We start from the raw sequence: 22,038 nt of genomic DNA on the forward strand, positions 1-22,038 counted from the left end.
GTGACCCCATCCAGGCCCAATCATATTTGCGAAATGTCGGTTGACAGTCTCCCCTACTATCAGCATCTCCATCATTTCTGAACTGAGTTTTGATTTGCTCATCCTCATCCAACTTGTCATTGATCTCAGGTGGTAATCTCCAAAGAGGCTACCGCAACTGATGTTGAAAGACAGAAGATACAGAATTGGGTGTATGCTAATGACATGCTGATGACAAAGTTCTACAAATCAGTGAGTAACACTTTTCATATACTTGCTAAAGGAAAGATGAAATTCTGCAGAATTTCTTAAGTTTCCAAGGGCAAGAGCTTTAATTATCCAGAACACCTTATAACTACTAGCCATATAAGGAGTGTAACTGTGTAAGACAGCATTTTGGACTCCAACCCTGCACCAGTGTCCAGAAGATGATGTAGATAAATGGTATCAAAAGACACAGAACCAACAGAAGCGAAAGGATCCAATTTCTGCAATCTCATCACAGTACAGATCATCCCACAGAGGAACCAATAACATTTTCTGTCCTGCACTCCGACTGAAAGCCAGTTCAGAATAGACATAGATAATGTAAAAGTGCTGGAAGCTGATAAGCTTTGGCCATTCAGTCATCCTGGCAAAAGAAGGAAAGGAAAGAGCAGTGCAGAGTAGAAAAGAAAAGAAGCTTTTTGTGCAGCAAAATTTGCAGGTATTGGATCATGGCATTTTCAACATATGAACCTAGTTATTTTCAGAAGAAATTAAAAACTGCACGTGCTAATATAATTTGTCCTCCGTGTCCATGAATTCTGCATCCACAGATTCAAACATTCATGGCTTGAATACACACACACACACCCAACAGCAAGCTTTGATTTCACCATTTTATTTAAGGGACACCATTTTACTAATCTCTTGTATACAATGGGACTTGAGCATCCATGAATTTTGGTAACCACTGAAGGTACTGGAACCAAAGTCCAGTCGATACCAAGGGCAAGTTGTATTGCCATATGCCAATCTTCAAAGAAAAGAGACTAATAAATCTATTCTAGTGTGTTACAAGAAAATCTGTACCACAAAATCACATGTCAGTTGCACTCAGCAATAGTACTGCTGAAATAAAATTGTTTATAAACTGTGAAAGATAAGCTTTGAAACAAGCAATTAAATAAATAAACAAATAAATTCAAGAATCATATGAAGGATGACTGGCAGATGACAACATATCCTCTGTCATTTTTAGGAGATGGCATTTTTTTCCTTCATCTGTGGGAATGAGTTTTAAATAGCTTCGCCATCTGATTCGGGAAAGCCAACAGATTCACCAAGGTTGTTTATAAAGGGCAGGAAAAATGAAGAGCTGCTCAGGCATTTGTCTGAACAAATGCTAAAGCTAAAACTAGGGTGGGGATAGAAGAGCTCATGCTAACTGACACTGAAATTTCAGAAAGTGACCATATGACCAAAATAAAGCATAGCCATGCTGAAGAAAGAATATCATCAGCAATGGACATTTTTAGAAGCTGCAAAGTTATTAGGCTCTTAGAAATCTTAAGGAAAAGCAGTTTAAGCATTTCCAGAGCAGTCTAACCCAACCATTGACCAACTGCCATTTCCCACTGGCAAGAACAATATGAAATGTAAGGAAATGGTTCAACATGAATAGCTTCACTTAGTGCTTGCTTAATAATTTTTCTGTTATAGCTTACTGACTACTGTTTCATGGTTAGCTAATCCATATCCAGTATACTCCTATGATTTGCTGTATGTTGTTACTGGGTAGGCTTTCAAAAATTGCTATAAATAGTAAAGGGTATATGTGCTTCAATGCTAGATAACTCACTTTAAATGCTAACACCTTGCTTGGTATGTTATTAAACATATTGTTGTCCTCATTTAATGAATACCTCCATTCTTGAACCCTAAAAAGAGAATGTATTCCTACAAAATCCTGCCCCCTAGAGTCTCTGAATATCCTATAGTAATTCAGACATTTGTGTCATGACCTCACAGAACTCAGAAGACGGCCCCGTAACTGCAAGTGAACAATTGTGAAAATCCTGATTGGGAAAGTGTAACTCATATCTATGTGCTCGGGGAACATGGCATACATGCATTAATGTGGGCTAGACAAGGCAACTGTTCCATGGATTTGTAATTGGTTGACTGGACGAACCCAAAGGGTGCTCAACAATGGCTCCTTTTCATCCTGGAGAGAAGTGACCAGTGGGGTCCCACAGGGCTCTGTCCTGGGCCCAGTACTGTTCAACATCTTTATCAGTGACTTGGAGGAAAAAATTGGGGGAATACTTATCAAATTTGCAGATGACACCAAATTAGGAGGAATAGCTCCAGAGGACAGGATCAAAATTCAAAATGACCTGAATAGACTAGAAAGCTAGGCCAAAGCTAACAAAATGAACTTCAACAGGGAGAAATGTAAGGTACTGCACTTAGGGCAAAAAAATGAAATGCACAGATATAGGATGGGGGACACCTGGCTGAACGAGACTACATGTGAAAGGGATCTCGGAGTCCAAGTAAACCATAAGTTGAACATGAGTCAACAGTGCGATGTGGCAAGTAACAAGGCCAATGCGATTTTAGGCTGCATCAATAGAAGTATAGTGTCTAGATCAAGGGAAGTAATAGTACCACTATATTCTGCTCTGGTCAGGCCCCACGTGGAATATTGTGTCCAGTTCTGGGCACCACAATTAAAAAAGGACATTGAGAAACTGGAGTGTGTCCAAAGGAGGGCGACTAAAATGGTGAAGGGTCTGGAAACCATGCCCTATGAGGAATGCCTTAGGGAGCTGGGTATGTTTAGCCTGGAGAAAAGAAGGTTAAGAGGTGATATGATAGCCCTGTTTAAATATTTGAAGGGATGTCATAGTGAGGAGGGAGCAAGCTTGTTTTCTGCTGCTCCAGAGACTAGGACCTGGAGCAATGGATGCAAGCTGCAGGAAAAGAGATTCCACCTCAACATTAGGAGGAACTTCCTGACAGTAACGGCTGTCCGACAGTGGAACACACTCCCTCGGAGTGTAGTGGAGTCTCCCTCCTTGGAGGTCTTCAAACGGAGGCTGGATGGCCATCTGTCGGGGATGCTTTGACCTGGATTTCCTGCATGGCAGGGGGTTGGACTGGATGGCCCTTGTGGTCTCTTCCAACTTTATGATTCTGTGATTCTATGTCCCTGCCCACCGTTTCAGTCCCAGAGGTATTTAGGCTAATGTGTGAGCAAGACTTGGGTCATCCACAAAACTTAATACAATGAGGGCAAGAGAGAGAAAAGACACAAAGAAGTCTTGCTACTTTGGCCCCTTGATAGCCACTGGGGTTTGGTACCAGGACCCCCTTCCTCTGTGGATACCCAAATCCATGGATGTTCAAGTTCCATTATATACAACTGCCTAATAAAATGGTGCCCCTTATAAAAAATGGCAACATCAAGGTTTGCTTTTTGGATTGTGTGTGTGAATATTTACCAACCGTAATCTGTGGATGCAGAATCCATGGATACAGAGGGCTGACTGTAACTTATTTTCAAAACAGAAATTAGACAATGGGCTCTTTTTTCAATAGGGAAACTTTGGGCAAGGAATTAAAAATGACAGGGACAGTAACAACTGCTAGGATGGCTCTTTTAGCAACACGCTTTAAATCAGCCAGACCTCCAAATACTAAGAACATAATCATTTGGGCAAGTAAAGATGACAAACACACCATAACAATTTTGGAGGAGGGGGGAAGGGAACAAGTGGGTTCCCAAAAACATTATGATTAGGAGGGCCAGGCCAAAAGGCAGACTTCCTTTTCCCTCCTCTCCTTCCCTCCCACCACTGCTATATTGGTCAAGGGTTAGGGCAGAACTTGCACGGCTTGAAAGACTTTGCAGAAAAGCTGGGGTTGGAGTACCTGTGACCCTCCAGATGTTGCTGAACCACAACTCCCATTACATCTGACCACTGGTTACACTGGCTAGGAATCAGGGAAATCTAAGTGCACTGACATATAGAGGGCCTTATATTCCCCATGCCCTAAAAAAAATAGGGAAGGATAAAGAAGGGAAAGGAGAGTTCTAATTTCCTTATTAGAAATTATTGCCACTGCCCTTCATCTCCACTAGAGTTCCTGCATTTTGTTGGTTCCTATTGTTGCCGCTGTTGTTCATTTTGCAATTAATATAACATGAAAAGGTTTCCCTGGGTGAGCAGCATTAGCAGCAGCAGAGGCAGGCATGCATGTATGTCTAGCATATTTATGCAAATGGCACATGGAAGGCCATACAATAGGTTTCGATGTCACTGTCTGCCCAGGTAATCACACTGAGAAGTTTCCAGTTAAACATATAAACAAATAGCCACAATATAGGCTTTTGCTTGCTTTCTTTGGTTGGGGAATCTGCAATGAAACAGCATGCCTGTCTAATAGATTTTATGCAAATACATTTCCTTTGGACCTACATATTTTTGGTCCCTCCTTACACTGTTTTTGTAGTGTTTGCGGATCTATACACATTCAAGACATCCTCCAATTGCTTAGCAGAAAATCTGTCCACAATATACTGGACCATTCCCTTACCATGTCAGAGGAACTGGAAGTAGCATCATGAATCTAAATATTATATTGCCATGAAACTGTGATTTGACACACAAACATAAAAAAAGTTTAACTTAATAAAGTAGCTTTGTGCTTGCTGCGATAAATCTTTGAGCGCATTTACCCCTTGATCATCAGTTCCTAAATTGCTTCTTCCATAGTAACTGTGTAGGAGTTGTTTCAAGGAGGTCACTCCTAAGCATAACAGGTTTCTTTATTGCAGTCTTGGCAGACGGCAGCCATTAGAGCAACTCAGAAACCCTGGCAGCCCTTTCCAATCCACATAGCTGTTCATACTTACTCAAAGGAGCAAGCTCCTTTAGATGTGGGTTTCGAAGGATGCAACAGGGATAGGAATTACACAGCTCTCCAAATATTGTTGGAACAGCAACTCCTAGCAGCCTTAACCAGCACAGCCAATGGAGGGCTTCATGATTTTCACCTCTGGACTACAGTCACATTCCAGAGTGCTACCCTATAGAACACATGCCTCGAGATGTGGGAGCATACGTGACCCACACCCCATGCTGTATATGGGGTTTCATATTTTCATATATTTTTTTTATCTAGAGTCAGGCATGTTTTAAGAGGTCACAATGGTCTTTGGAACACTAGGAAGTTTCCCATGGAAAAGGCACATTTGCCCAAAGGAAATGTGGAGGGGCTAGATAATCCTATAATAAATGCAGAATAGATTGCTGATCACTCCATCTTCCCTTCAGGCTTTCCACATATCCCCTTCCACTGGAGACAAAAGCGGTCCCATTGCACTAAAGTGGGTAAGACCATATCTTCTACTTTCCTCATACAATGACGAAGTCACCCTTCCTATCCAGCTATCTTGAGGTTGTCCCAGATTCAATCACAGTTTTGTTAATCTGCAGTTAAGGCCATTAACCAGAATCACCCCATCTTTCAACCCCATGGGAAAGAACTCAAACCCTTTGTATTTGAGACATGTTAAGTTTTCCTTGAAGATATATAAAAGGATATATACACTTGTCCCTCAATATTTGCTAGGGTTGGGGGCACAAGACCCCCATGAATATGGAAAAACCACAAATAACAAAAACACTATGTTTTTTACCTGAGCGAATCTAGGAATCTCAGGGTCCTCCGGTGCAACTCTGTGGACACTAAGCATAGAAGTGCACTGGAGGAGCTACAAATGCCTAGGAGAGTATTCTCTCTAGGAGTCTCTAGGTCTTAAAGTGCAACTTTTAGTTAACATTGACCATAGAGTTGCACTGGAGGACCTAGATATTCCTAGAGAGTACATATTAATGAAATCCATGAATAATCAAATTCGCAAATATCAAATTTGCAAATATGGAGGGATGATTGTATATCCAACCTGCACATGCCCAATTTGTGAATGATGAACAAACACTGGACCTCTGTCCAGAGCTTACTCCTCCTACAAGGTCTTCAGGCACTTTTCCTTTTCAGGACTGGTAAATAACACTTCCTCTAAACTCTAACCCTCCACTATCCAGTTTTCCAAATCTCTACTTCAGTTAGCCTTGTCTGGTGTTTCAGATTGAATTGGTACTGTATGTTTGGTTGCATAACCTTGTTTTTTCACCAAATTTGGAGTCCTCCCACAGTTACTACATGTGTACATAGGTGAAATGATTCCCCACCCACCTAGTTACCCACCTCTTGCAGGCCTCGTTTGAACTAAGCAATTCCCCCAATATTTAAGGAGACATTGGTGGGGACCCTAACTGCCACCGCCCTTTGGGGTAAAACTGGCTATTGGAGAAGTATCTCCAGTGCCTCTACACATGATCAGAGTGAGTGGTATATGGCCCGTTCACACAGCTATAGTACTATTGTTCCACTTTAGCTGAAGTTTCGGTAAGAGCTTTTAGAATCCTCAGCCAGGATCCCAGGGAGCTCCTCTGGTGCCTCTGACCAAACTGTGCCCAGGATGCCATAGGATGTAGCCACAGCAGTTAAATCAGAACTAAAACGCTATAACCTTGGCTATGATTCTCTGGGTTGTAGCTTATAGTTACAGACTCATTAAGAATATCTGGTCTCAGAATGGGTTTTTCCTCCTGTCTTGCTTGATTTTAGTTACATAAGTCCTTAAACGTTTTCTTATCATAAGCCTTATTGGAGCTCAAGGTCAATGCTGCCTTCAGTAGGTGACTCCGAATATTACAAAGTCCCTTGAAATGATGTCAAGATATGAAGTCGGAATACTTTTTCTAGTCACTATCTATAATATGTTTGCTTTCAAACCTCACTGTCTTGTAATTCATTTGTAATTCATTTACTTACATGTGCTATCTAGCTTTTTAATGCTTAATTTAGCATATTTGTTTTAGGTCTTCCATGAACCCAGTATCTTGGTGAGCAAACAACTGAATGAATAAAAATGTTAGGTTCTATGTAGAGTTGTGTTGCTTACAAATCTGTTGCTATAGGAAAAGATTTTACAAGATTAAACTCTAATTCAGATAGACAAATAACTCTCACATGTAAAAGGAATGCAATTTATTTCCTGAATGACTTCATCTTAATACAGAAAAACAGGAAACTGTTCTATTTAGAATTCCCAAAGGAATCTAGTCTTCCAAGAACACCTGGAAATATAATAATTGGTACTTTATTTTTAAGATTGATTAACATATGATTTAATTTAGTTGACCTTCAAATGTACAATTAGACTTTTATTAAGTTGTAATGAATTAGAATTAGTACATTATGTGGAAGTGTTACATAATGTCAGAGAAACTATTTCCTCCCTGCCTTATTATATCAAGACATGGAAGATTTGATGACGAAGGTGACTGCTAATGCAACACAGATCTATCATACAGTCAAATGCAACACAAAACATGTCACACAGTTAAGACCAGGCCTAGATAGTAATATTAAGTATCATTAATATACAATGTTTACACCCCAGGATTTCTAACATTGCATGCACAGCTTTTATTTAAGATATTTTATGCACTGGAAAAACACTATTAATATCAGCAGTAACAGGAATTTGTATGAAAGCAGACATCCTTCTTAAGGTATGTTTTCACTAAAATATAGAAATCCACATGTACAGAATCTTTATCAAGAGCAACAAGGAAACAATCGGGACTAGATTCAAAGAAAACACAAGTGCATGGAGAAAAACTTTACTTTTTTGCCATGGTAGTTTTCATAGCGAGAACTGTTGCTTGAAAGTTGCTTAGGTCAGATTATCTGAAAGGCTACTTTCTCTGCTATGAACTTGTTTGCTGCTGGGTGCCATCAAGTCATTCCCAATTTATGATAACCCTACGATTAACTAATCAATAGATTTTCTTAGCTAGATTTATTCCAGATAGGTTTGTCGTTGCTGTCCTCCTCCTCCTCCTCCTCCTCCTCCTCCTCCTCCTCCTCCTTATTACTATTTAAGCCCGAAAGAGTGTTTTGTCCATGGTCATCCAAGGATTTCCTTGGCTGAGTGGGATTTCAAACCCTGGTCCTCTGGTGTCCTAATCCAACACTCAAACCATTACACTTTTATTCCATCCTGGAAAGGCTCATATAGCCTCTTCTCTGCTCATCTAACACTGGAAGGCAAATAACTTCCTATTACATCGGTACTTGGCCTGATTATTTTGTCTGGTGAAAATTTAATTGGAAAATGCTTTTATCTGGTCTTTTTTTCCTTTATGTTTTACAATTATTTTGGTCATATTAAAAAATTATATTTCTCATTAACCACCACAGGGATCTTCTTGTTATTTGCCTTCAAGTCACTTCTGATTTATGGTGGTTCTAAGGATTTTCCTGGCAATCATTATTATGAGGAGGTTTGCCACTGTCTTTCTGAATGGAGATTTGAACCCTGGTCCTAGTACAACATCCAAACCTCAGGTTATTTTGTAGACTAGTCAATGACTGATTAAATCTTACTACAGTATTACACCCAAACCCCTACACAATGCTGGCTCTCACCACAGGTACTAAATCTAGTACATTACCAAAAGGTACTACAAAAATTAAGTAATAATAAACTATTCCCACAGATAGCAGTGCTCAAGTTATAACTGTGCAGACTATCCTGTTGTTTGGATCCTGGTTTTTTTTTTTTTCTATTGCAGAGACATTGAAACTATGGATCACATAATACTTTCATTAGGACCTGTTGTAAAATACAAAAAATGAGCAAGTTTCAAGGCTATTCAAAAGGGAAACTGTTGATGAATCTAAAAACCTCTGATGAAAATTACTTCTTTTTAATTTTTGTTAAAATTAAAGTTGAACTAACAAAGGCAATTTATGCATGCATGTAAAAGCAGTAGTAGCTGGTAGTTTCCATGACAGTGGAGTGGTGAATTCATTCTGGGTTGCAGTCTGAACTGTAAATGAATTATCCACAGTGCTGAATGCAAACCCCCCCCCCCCCAAAAAAAATAGGTCCAGCACATTGGATAGCTCTTCCAATGTTCAGGCTGGGGAGATTATCACACCCAGAAATCCTGCCAGGCTACACAGGATTGAAAAGTCAAAAACGGATGTTACCAGACACAGCTGTGGATAGGCGAGTGCAACCCATATGCAGCCTGGACCCCTGCCACACATATCCAGTGGCTTTTCAAAAATGGCAAGCTCCCATTTTTGAAAAATAGCTGAATAAGCGCAGTTGGAGTCTGGGCTGCATACAGGTTGTACTCGCCCGGACACAGCTGCATGTGATAACACTCAGTTTTGACTTTTCGACCCCATGTCTATCCCGGCAGGATTTCTAGATGCGATAATCTCCTAAACCCAGAGTGAGTTTATAGCCCCTGCTGACATTACAGCCACCAGCTAACACTGCACATAGAACTAAAAAAAAATTAAAGCAGCATGGGGATTTAAATGCACAAAGGTTAATACCAAATTTAGAAGTTGGATTGCACCTCCCATCGTCCCACACCACTGGCTATGATGGATGGGTCTGATGAGAATGAATACAGCAATATCTGAATTTAAAATACAGATATTGCTGTGGATTAAATGTTTCCTATACTTCCCAAGAAAATATCCAACCACAACCCAATTTGGTTAAGTTGGAAGCAAAAAAGGAAAGAATTTTAATGAAGAATCAATGAAAAACTTTTGAAAGATGAAAAACTGTTAAGACAAGCCAAGGAACAAATAACATTATATTTCCAAGAGAACTTGAATAAAGATACAGATTTAAAAATAGTTTGGGAGGTCAGTAAGGCTGTCACGTGTGGCTTTTTTATACAAAAGAATGCTGACTGGAGAAAAAACAGAACACAAAAATTTGAAGAACTGAGTAAAAAAATTAAATTGAAGGAAGAAGAACTTCGAAAAAAACCTAATAAGAAATTATGAATGAGATTAAACTACTGCAAAATCAATTATCTCTGCTTACAATGGAAGAGACTGAAAAAAAGTTACAACTTACAAAACAAAAATATTTTTAATTTGGAAATAAAACTGGGAAATTATTGGCCTACAAATTAAGGAGATTAAAAGAGAAAAAACTTATTCATGAAATGAAAGAGAGGAACAAAACAGTGACGAATATGAATGATATATGGAAAGTCTTCAAAAAATATTATTCAAATCTTTTTATGGAAGAGCCAAGAGGTAAAAACGTCAAACAATGGATAGAAAATTACATTTAAAAAATTGGACTAAACAAAATACAGGATCATCAGAGAGAAACATTAAATGCAAATATAACAATGGTGGAAGTAGTTGAGGCAAGAAAGGCAATGAAAACAGGGAAAGCTCCGGGCCCAGATGGATTCTCAGCTTCATATTACAAAACCTTTCAAGACGAATTAAGTAATCCAATATATTTACTTTTCAATGATATAAAACACAAAGGAATTCCAGATTCATGGTGTAAAGCATATATTGCCTTGACACCAAAACCTGATAAAGACTCCTTACTTTCTCAAAACTATAGACCCATTTCACTACTGAATTTATATTATAAATTTTTCACAGCAATTTTGGCAAACAGATTAAAAACGATTTTATAAGAAGTAATTAATGAGGTTCTTAAAAATACAAATTCCTAGCCATTCCTTGAAGAGCTGAGACAAGTTTGTGCCTGCTTAAGAAAGGCTTGAGTTGGCAAGGAGAATTTATCAGGTTAATTGAGTTGTGCTATGAAAGGACAGATGAGTAATGTGGGATCACATAATCAGAAAGCTGGTCCCCCAGTGTAGGAGAATGTAGCAGACCAAGTAGCTGCAACTTCCAGAAAGCAGCATGAAGAAGAAGAGTTGAATTACAAGCATGCTCTTAATATGTATATGAGTGAATACTGACTTTGGCAAATGCTGAGACTGTTCCATTAGTGGAAAATACATTTACTAGACTATAAACCTACATTTCTGTTTGGCTTTAATTCTCTTTGTTTAAAGATCCTCATCCTACACAAAGACTAGAGTTGCCACCCTTGGCTGTTCCTTGCATCCTTAGTTACTCCTTTTACAAGCCACCTCCAAGCTTACATCAGCAAGCAAGCTATGTTTCCATAAAAGGAGTTAGGGTAGCTGCTTTTGCCTTGTCTTCATCATACAAGTAGGGCAGGAGAGAGCAACTGTTTACAGCCAAATCATTGTCAAGAAGGAGGATGAAAGAAGAAGGAACTTCTTCAGTCTAGGGCAAGCTGGCATAGAGTTAGATGTAGAGCGGAGCAAGGCTTGTACGCAAAGGGATCTCGTAACACCATTGAGACTAACTGCGTGAAAGAAGTTGTAGGATAAGTTTTCATAGATTTGGACTGCAGAAATAATGCAATTTGACAGCATTTTAACTGCCATAGTTCAATGCTATGGATTTGTAAATGTCTGCAATATTTAACCTTCTCTGTCAGAGAGTTCTGATGCCACAACAAACTCCAAATCTTGGGATTCCATAGAATTGAGCCATGGCAGTTAAAACACTGTCAAACTGCATATTTAATGAAGTGCAGATGCAGCCTTGGTCTGCTTTTTCTGATGCATGGAGACATTACTACATGTGCGTTTTAAACCATGCTTACACCAGGAAAGCAGTGGCTTTGGCAATACTTATCACACGACGATGCCTTTGACCCACAGCGGTTTAGTCCCTGACCTTTTCATTAATGGGGGAAACCTGTCAATGACCTGGCAAGTGCACAAGTCCCCAGGTGTTAAACAATACTGCCAGGGCAGTTGTGCAATTGTCAGTCACATGGTGTCAGTGTGTCCTCCTCTCCCTGTTCCCTCCCATTCAGTAGCAACCAGATTACCTTTATTCATTTTTTTTCTGTTTCTTTTCTTTGTTTTCTTTAACTTCAATTGTATTAGCATAGCTCGAGAATTGTGTGAAAAAAGTGAAAAACATTTTTTAAAAAAACAACCTAAAGGTGTGCTGGGTAGAGCATAAGGAAAGGAGGCAGGGTTAAGTGAGAGTCAGGAAGAGAGTGTGATGGGGGCAACAACCCCAGTCATGCAACTGAGAGGCTTCTCTACAAGTGGTATGTTCTCATTTTACTGTTACTAGCCTGACTTCTGCAAGAACCGGGCACATGCAGTAAAGTCCTAAGTCTATGAAAGCTTATGCTACAACTTATTTCACTTATTTGGTCTCAAAGGTGCTAGAAGATTCGTTTGCATACTGATATTCCAGACTCCCACAGCTATATCCCTGAATTCTCCTCCCATAGAAAATGAAATTTGCCCCTGGATCTGTGCAAAACAGAAATTTCACTCCAGTTTGAGAACTAGCCCCTGGATCCTATTTATTTTGCAGCTTCATTGAATTCCATCAGGTGCACATAACACATGGATGGCTCAGAGGATACGGATAAGCAATGCCATTCTTTTGGGAAACAGAAGAAGACCAAGGAAGAATGGAGACAAGGAGCCTACTGGCTGCCCAGCCAGAAGACCCAAGTCACCCTCATAGTTGCATTTGCTTTTCAACTTCAGTAACTCATCAGATAACAAGCAAAAAGAGTTGACTGGAATCTTTACATTCTTGAATTTTCACTAATACAGCACAAGGTGTGGGTGAAACCAATCAATCAATTCCCCCACACTTTAGGATTTTTGGTCTTGATTTCAGAGCACAATGAACACTGCTGTAGCTGCGTTTATGGCTGGGTATACCTTACTAACAGGTTCTTAGCTGGGAGGATAGTGAACAAAGACAAACTCTCTGAATGCTTTAAAACAATATTTCAGAAAATCAAGAGCAAAAGCTCACCACTTCCACAGAACTTACAGAAGAACAACTTTGAAAACATACAACAGTAAAGCTTTCCAAATAAATAAATTAGTGGATGGTAATCATTATGAATAATTTTTTTTATTACAAATATCTATTAGTCTTGCTTGGAGGTATACTCATGGCCCAGATTTATTACAGAAATGAGGATTTCTGCTTTGAATTAACTGCTGCTACATTTTTCCACATCATGTTTCCCACCCCATCTTGACATTCCCAGAAGAATTCAAAGAAAGTTTAAGCAATTAATGGTGTGATACCATACAAGTATCAAAAACAGTATGACTCTGTGTCTCACTCCTTGCTGAAAACCAAACAACTCAACAGGATAAAACTCAGCTGGAAACATTTAAATTAGGTACTCTCTTTTTCTTTGTTTTCTAAACTTGCTGTCATTTGTCCTCCCCCCTCCCTGTGATGTTTAAATATTTAATCATAAACTAAATGATCAGAGTGCCCAGCACAGCCTGCTCAAAATAACTATTATTTCCCCTTTGTCAGATGCCTCTTCATCCTCCAGCTTTGCACAATGCATTTATACCTGTCCCCTTTTCTTTCTTCTCTCCCATTCTGCAATAGAACTAACTGAAATCCTTATTCATGCAGCCAGAGAGGCAGATGTATATCTCTCTGTGTGAATGCTTCCACACATATATAGGCATCAGAGATTTCTATGACCCAGAAGATATTTTTTTATGGAAAATCTATAATGATTGTAGTTGAAAATGCATGGCAACATTCCCCACTGGCACAACTAAGATGCCAAGTAGTTCATTAAAAAGATTTTCTAAAAGACATCCCAGAACTGTTTATCTGACATCTGGCCTTTAAAGCTTGAGTTCAGGTTTTTCTAAGCTTAACAGAAAATATTGCTTTAAAAAAAATCCCCTTTGGGCATTTAAGTCGGTTTTGTTATCAGTACCTTTTTCCTTGCATAGATTCTCTCCTCCATCTGTTGAGCTGTTTGTAACTGTCAGTTTTGCCTCATCTGTTTTTTTAAAGAGAGAAATTATACTTATTAGGGTATAATTTGAGTTTAGTAATGAACATAAGCTGTTAACACCTGCTTTCAAAATGCATACCTTATTCATGCCATCAGCTCTATGCTTTTCTTTAGCTCTTCAATGGAGTAATGACCACAGTAAGATCTGTAAACAACTATGCCTCCAATGCAGCTCCAAGTAAGTGATGTGCAAAATAAGTAACTACTCTGTTCATTTGAATTCCTATTCTTCTAGCAGGAGTATTTACTGACTCATAACACTCTTAATTATTCCTCATATTTATCACATATAGTTTGCTCTGCATTCTAGAGAAGTGCCCCCACCCTCCATTTTGATGCTGCAAGAGATGTTCTTTCTGACATTGGCATTTTCCTGTATATCTTCTCTATGCTGGCTGTATGCCGTAATAATACATTCATTGTATATCTTCTCTTGTGGGTAGAAGGGGGCAGATTGGGAGTAATATAGATGATAACATTCCCACTTCTTCATTCCTGGATTGATCTAAAGGTTTAGGTGGCATCTTTTGTGTCCACCATTTGCAAAAGGGAGGAAGGGATTTCAAGGCTAAATCTACACTTGAGTGGCAGTGCATTGCAATGTGTGCTTATTCCCAGGTAAAATTCACTGTGTTCCATGGGGCTCATTTCAAGATACGTTTGTTTAAGATTACAGCCTGAATGTTACATTAAGCTTGGTCTAGCAGTCTTATTTTGAAATAGGCATTCCTATACCAAGCTTTGCACAGTTGCTGAGGTCTTCCGACTTTGGAAGACTATGACAGACTATCCCGATGAGACACCCAGACTTTGGCATTCACAGGAAAATCACAAGCTATGGTAAATAGTTCCCCCAGAACATATTTTCTAAAAGGAAAACCATGCTAAACATATATTCTTGTTAAATCGTACATGGGCAAACACTAGCAGTGTACCTTCCCACATAAATGAAGGTGGAAGAGATGCCTTAAAGGGTGGTCATGGAACAAGCAATCAAGGCAAAGCAGTCAAGGAGAAAGGCCTTAGGCACAGATCGTGATAACTCCATCTCCAATTATTAAAGTTCTGCCCCTGTTATATAGAGACATTGTCTGTGAGATAGACTAAAAGAAATCCGCATCAGCTTTGTTCCATTTTGATGCAGTAAAATCAACAGAAGGGGATTTTAATGGTCACTTTTTGTGTTTTTCTGAACCCATGATTTAGAGACCTGAAATCTCTTGGGAACAAAACTTCTGGGATTAGGTTGGGCTCTGTATCCTACCACTTGAGAGGGAGGATCCTGAAAGGACAGACAATCCTGTCACCAATGTAGAAATAACATCTACATGTAACATTGTGATAACATAACAAATGTTTCAAAAATAAAAATTGAATTGAAGATGAAGGATGCGAATGGAGTTCTTACCAGACTTTAAAATGAGTTTTCATTTCAATTCTCAATGAAGATTGAGTGCATGACTGCACATTTGCAAACACTATATATATATATATATATATATATATATATATATATATATATATAGAGGCAGGTGGGTAAAGCCAGGTTAAATCTGAAAACTACGAGATGACATTGCATCTGAGAATAAACAGTTCAATAATCAGAGCCTGTGCTCTGTGGTGATAGACTACACAGTGCTTCTCCTCCAGACCATAACAAGAGGTACGGAAGGAGGGGATTCTGCTCTAACATAAATTCAACTCTTTAGAAACATCCACAATGTGGTATACACAGACCAAATGACTCAGTAATGTAGGCTGGATAGCTGGGCCGCTTCGCTCTACTGCACTGAGTGATTGGCCTGCTCTTGCTGTAGCTTCTAAGTATTAATAAAAGCTTTCAGAGCTGATAGAAAAGTTTTCATGAAAAAACATGGGTTGTGTTACCTGAATTAAATATGTGCAAGCAACAAAATATACCATTAGTGCTGGTGAGGTGGGTCACAGAGGACAGAGAGCATGCCATTTGAAGTATGTGAAGTATATAATGCAACATCTTACGGGATAAGGAGCTTCAAAGCTTTTTTTACCTGTTGCTTCAGTTATTTTGACAAATCTAGTTGTCCTGACTTGCTCTGAAGCCACAGTGGGCAAATTCATGCCACACACGCGGAAAATAAACCATTTTGAATGCAGCACAACATTTTTCTTTTTAAAAAAAATCTTCTCTCTTTAAAACAGAACTCAGAATTTAGAAACATGGTTTTATTCAAACCACTCTTTTATATGTTTTAACAGCCATTTTCAGGTTTTGGATTGCTGAACACTATCTCTTTCTGAAATGTGAGTAATCCAGTTTGTAAAATGCTGCATAGAAAAATAGTTATTTAGAAACTGAAATACAAAATGTACATGTATCACAGGGTAGGTTTATTGGAGGCAGAAAAGGGCCTTCATCTCTTCAAGCTGGATTTTTCCACATTCCGTTCTACCTTTGATGTGTGAACTTATACTGTCCTGCTGTAAACATTTTCCATTAAAATGGTTTCTAGGATCTATTCCACCTTAAGAAGTGAATGCGCTGGCAGTTACTGACAGGAAAGACTGCATTCCGAGGCTGGAAGGAATACATTCATTCATTATGAATAGAGCTCTGGTCTCCCAATGGGAGAACTGCACAAGCCCTGACTTAATCCGGTGAAAATGTACAAACGCTTTCAGTCAATAGCATTGACTAGGATTATTGTTCACAAAGGTAGAGAAAGCCTGGGTGATAGAATACTTGAACAGAGCTCAGCACTACACAAACCTTCTTCTTGACTCTGGCTTTCGAGTTCATCAGTGCTTCGCTTCCCTTCGGTGTCACTGTCACCTGCCAGAAACAAAACAAAAACAACAACAAAGGTTATGCAAGATGCTTCTATTACTTCAACATGCAACTTGGGCATTAATGTAGCAGGTTTGGGGCAGGACCTCTAATGAAACAATAATCAAAACTAGAAGAGGCCCTGACAGACTAAAAGTGATGAATAACATTCATAGCATTTGAACCAAACCTAGCTGTGTTTAGAGAAGACTCAGTGAAATCAATCAGACTTTTCATGACTCACTCAAATTTCAGTGGGTCTGCTTCAAGCAAGACTAATTCTGGCTCTAATCCATTCTCATTTAATAATTCACTTCTCCAGCAGTATGGCAGGTTGAAGGATTTCACAACCTCAGGCAGCACACATACCAAGCCCAGATAGAAAGTACTCCTGCGTATGATAGGGATATACTGCAAGTTTCACCCAGCTGTAATGTCCCCCATCCCTCCAGGATGTTCCAAAATGTTTCCCCTTCTTCAGGGTTCATGAAGGACTGCCAATGGAAGGGACATATTGAACAGCATCACTGAGTGTGGGGGGGGGGGAGTTTCATTATTTGGCTGCAATTCACTATCTTTGTGACTCCTCAAATAGTTAACAAAAAAGGTGGGGGGAGATCACTCTGGAAAGAGTCTTAATATAGCTACATCTTGAAACATGAAAAACTCATTAAAATCAGGGTTACGTAGCATGCAGAAATCCTGGATGGAGCTGTCAACATTTTCACCTTACATCTGAACCCTTCAAAATGTTCAACACATTATAAAAAATGCATGACAAACGACTTGAAGTCTGTGTGAAGAAAAAAGACAAAATGCAGCAGCATGGCTGTGTACTACAGGCTGGATCTCTCTGGCTGCCACTGACATTCATCCGCCTGTTTCTTGAATCCCAGAAATAAAAGTAATGTCTCAGGCTGAGGAGCCTGTCTAAACAGAAATGCTGGAAACTTAACAAGAAAAAACAACAACAACACAGAACAACATTCATTTGCAGATGTACCTGTACATCAGATAATCCTGCAAAAGGTTTGGTAATACTCAGCATCAATCCCCATACCAAGTGGCTGTGACTGTATTTCCAGATCTGCTTCATTCTCTGTGTTGCCATTTATATACCTCATTTCAGTACCACCTCCAGCCCTTATAATATTATTACACTAGGAAGGAAGGAAGGAAGGAAGGAAGGAAGGAAGGAAGGAAGGAAACCAGGTGTAAACGTATTCTAAATTAATATTACGCATTTCATGAACTGTTTATTATTGTTGCTAGCTTTGAAAGATATGTGTTTTACAAACCACCAGATGGCGGTGGTGTAGAAGCATTTTTTATCCGGACCACAAATCCTGCAATTATTATCTTTGCTGTTCAGGAATCAGCATTGGGGGCAAGATTCTCAACCGGTATAAATCAGTGTCACTGCATCCCATTCAGTGGAGCCGTGATGGGGACCCTGGACCTTTAGTTGGCTTGTAACATCTCATGCTGATTTCAACTGACCAAAATGGATGGATGGCTCTAGCAATTTCTTAGTAGTTTAGTGGTCTCTCAACCCATAAAAAAATCACAAGTCTTTAATAAGAACCATTATATTACAAACACGCACACCCCTCATAATGAGGGGACAAAGAAAATGTGGACAAATAAAGCAACACTAGAATGTAAATATTTATTCTGTATTTATTCAGAGCATCACTCATTCCAGCAAATATATCAAGTGAATCATTTGGTGTGTCTCGGTGCTTTGTTTTGTTTTGTTTTAAAGAAGAAGTATTTTACGGTAGACTGGTTCATATCAATGCTGCTGAATTCAAACATTTTTACTATCTTATTTTATTCATTTATTCTTTCAATAAAGTGCACTGGTTAGTTCATAGCCTGACAGCATTTGGATTATGACAAAATAAGACACACCTTTCAAATACTTATTGCCATAAAGATAGGAGAAAATCATGAGAGTTACAGCCTGTCATTTCAGTGAAAAATGTAATGCCATCCTCGGTCTTCCGTCTCTTTGGTGAAAACTATGCAAATTGGTTTTCTTACTCTTTCAGCTTCTTTGCAATAACACCCATCTGCCAGCAGAACTGACACTACTAGCAGAATGGGATGCCCACTCTACCCTGCAGCCCCTTTACACCCCAGATCTAGAGATATATGGAAATGGAAAAGTCTGTCTTCACTGAAGCAAAACTACTCACATGACAGTGGGTTTTGAGAGTGGGACTATTTTAATACCAGCAACTGGTATTTGATAATATCAGTCAGCTGTGATGTATGTGTTGCTATGTAACAGAATGACATTCCACATTCCAGTTCTTCAAAACTGAGTAGTTAATTTACCTATTATGTAAAGCTGTGTATTATTGAAATCTGCAGGTTCTCCAGATTAAGGGCATTGTTGCTGTATCCTTTCTCTGTCACTACATTTCAGGCTTGGCACCATTTACAAAGTAAGCTTTCATCTGAGAGAGTCACAGTGGTATAAACATTGAACCTAGAACTTGGCTCAGATACTGCCTCTCTAGGAAACCTAATTTACAAGTTGAGGGAAAAGGCAAACCATATATAGTGGTAATGTTCATTCTTATGCATTACTATTACCACTATTGAGGAGGAGGAAGAGGAAAAGGAGGAACACTGTAACATCAACTCAAGGACAAGACAGCATGCAGGGCTGTCTCTATCCCTCACTATTTCTCCACAACCGACAACTCTTTTGGAGCTCCATGGTAGAAAAATGGTGGTAGCAGTGATGGAAAAGCCAAATCCTTTTGAGCAGCTATATTTGGCTCCTGCCTTCAAATGTAAATGCAGAGATTCATGATTCAGCAGAGCACCAACCACATTTAGAGTGCAATGTCAATCATGTTTACTCAGAAGTAAGTTTCATTCAGTGCAATGGGTCTTATATCTGGCACACATACTTAAGGATGTAGACTTTAAGAATGTAGCCATTTTACCTTTATTGGATTTATCTTTGAGAATGGAAAATTAGGCAACAATTGAGCAGGATACCTTAAAACTCCTCAAACTGAATGGAATGTGGTATGCTGGTATGAACATTAGACTGAGTTTTTGGAGACCTAAGCCCAGAAAGTGAGAGCAAAGAAAAGGAAGGAGAGGAGAAGTCCAGCAACAGAGGTTGGAGCAAAGAAGAGGTGAAAGAAACAGAAAGGTGGGAGGAAGTAGATAGACAGGAGAGAAAATCCTTGAGCCTATAGAAAGGTTCTGTAGGTGCTGCATCATTTTGCTTTCTCTATGGGTTGATTTTATTTCTAGATACCTGTTATTAAGGGAAGCTACACATTCACATACATATGTAAACACAAACACACACACCACTAATCATGACGAACAACACTAATACACACTGCAGCCCAGGGGCAAATAGCAGCCATCATGCTGTTGGGCAGCTCTGTTGCCAGTCTGCCCTAACTGATCCATTTCCCAACCCCAAACAGGAGGGAATACATCTTGATCTTCTGGTCATTTCTTTTTAGAACTCCTTATATTTTGCATCTCTCTCTCTCTTTCTCTCTTTCCCTCTTTCCCTCCCACCAAGATGTCAACATAGAATTGTCAGTGCCCTCTGCCACTCAACTTCTCTGATGGCTTCTGCTGCTTGTTGCCTCTGTTTATTTTTGCTGCTGCTGCTGCTTCACTAGCTCTACCTTGTGCATGTAGATCCTCTGTTTCTCACACAGCTTTTTTGATGCTCTCTTTGGTAACCTCTCATTTAGATTTCTGCAATGCACTCTACATGGGGCTACCTTTGTACCAGGTTCAGAAGCTTCAGTTAGTTCAAAATGCTGCAGCCAGACTGGTTGCCGGAACATCCAGGGCAGACCATATAACCCCGGTATTAAAATCCCTTCACTGGCTGCCCATCAGCTTCCGGGCTCAATACAAAGTGTCGGTTATTACCTATAAAGCCCTACATGGCTTGGGCCTGAGCTACTTGAAGGAGCGCCTCCTCCCACACAATCCGCCCTGCACTCTCAGAACATCAGGAAAACATCTATTAGAATGTCCGAGAGTGAGACTGTCAATAACTCACAAGAGATCACATACATCGACAGCACCGACTCTCTGGAACAATCTTCCTGACGAAATTCAAGTCTTCCCTACTTTGGATGCCTTCAAGAAGGCTCTGGAGACATATTTATTTCAATTAGCATACCCGTCTGACTCTCTGTAGTCACTATTCTTGATAGAATTGCATTTTATTGACTGATAGATTTTTGACTGTGTTTTTATGTTTTTTAATATTTGAAGATTATATATATATATTTTTAAACTGAATGTAATTATATTCTTGATGTACATCACTTTGATCATTGGAAAAGCGGTATATAAATAAAGTTTTATTATTATTTATTATTTGTGCCATTTCCAGGATGGGAAGAGTGACTGCCCAAACAGTCTAACAAACTATTTCATTGTTGCTCTAAGTAAGTTTCAGAACAATGACTGCACATTGAGGAGAGACTTAAGGAGTTGGGTATGTTTAGCCTAGAGAAGAGAAGGTTAAGAGCTGATATGATAGCCCTGTTTAAATATTTGAAGGGATGTCATATTGAAGAGGGAGCTAATTGTTTTCTGCAGCCCCAGAGAATAGGAGCTGGAGCAATGGATTCAAACTACAGGAAAAGAGATTCCACCTCAACATTAGAAAGAACTTCCTGATAGTAAGAGTGACTTGACAATGGAACACATCCCCTTAGAGTGTGGTGGAGTCTCATTCTTTGTAGGTCTTTAAACATATGGACATCTGTCAAAGATGCTTTGATTGTGAGTTCCTGCATGGCAGGGGGTTGGCCCTTGTGGTCTCTTCCAAATCTAGGATTCAATGATACTATGATTTTGCTTAAAAAAATAAGAATGAAAGCTTTGGATCTGAGATCTAGTCCATACTAGAGGCAAGAGTCTGAATGGATTTTCAGATCTGCTCTGCCCCAGACCTGCCATGCAGTTACCCCACTACCTCTTTCTCCACAGGGACACATGTTCCTGCATACGGATGTATGCTTTGGTCCTCAGCCACTATTTTTGTTCCATCAGTTCCCTGGCATAGCCAGAACAGATCACTTCCTAGCAAGTGTCCCCATTTACCTCAGAGTCCAGGCCAGTTCTCAGCCCAGAATGGTTACTGAAAGGTTTGTCCCTACACAGTACTGCTGTGATTTGGGCACCTCACTTCTGATATCAGAGCAAGCAATTGCCAACGACGGCAGTGGCACAAAGGGGGAAAACTTTTCTGTAACTGTTATGGGCTGGTAACTGGCCCTGACATTGAATTAAATGGTGGCACCTGATGGGCAGAAATCTGTCCTGCCTCCCCACTCCACCCCAAACCCAGGGTGGATCCATTGTTCCCACTATAGGAAACACCTGTTTCCTGCAAAGTTCAAAGAAAACTGAG

General features: G+C 39.5%; 1 protein-coding gene across 5 annotated transcripts in view; it reads right to left on the minus strand.

Moving 5' to 3' along the window:
• The window catches only part of LOC149313515 (ADP-ribose glycohydrolase MACROD2-like), a 1,160,252-nt gene that overhangs the window by 99,132 nt on the left and 1,039,082 nt on the right, over window positions 1–22,038 (minus strand). For all 5 annotated transcript variants that reach the window (XM_089519240.1, XM_089519238.1, XM_089519239.1 and 2 more), the window contains 2 exons: window positions 16,557–16,619; window positions 13,727–13,792 (listed from right to left, as the gene is read on the minus strand). In XM_089519240.1, the coding sequence (XP_089375366.1) occupies window positions 13,727–13,792; window positions 16,557–16,619 (129 nt within the window). The remainder of the gene's footprint in view (window positions 1–13,726; window positions 13,793–16,556; window positions 16,620–22,038) is intronic.

Source organism: Sceloporus occidentalis, unplaced genomic scaffold (assembly GCF_023333645.1).
Source record: "Sceloporus occidentalis isolate IW3139 unplaced genomic scaffold, rSceOcc1.0.p SCAF_4, whole genome shotgun sequence".
Taxonomy (NCBI): domain Eukaryota; kingdom Metazoa; phylum Chordata; class Lepidosauria; order Squamata; family Phrynosomatidae; genus Sceloporus; species Sceloporus occidentalis.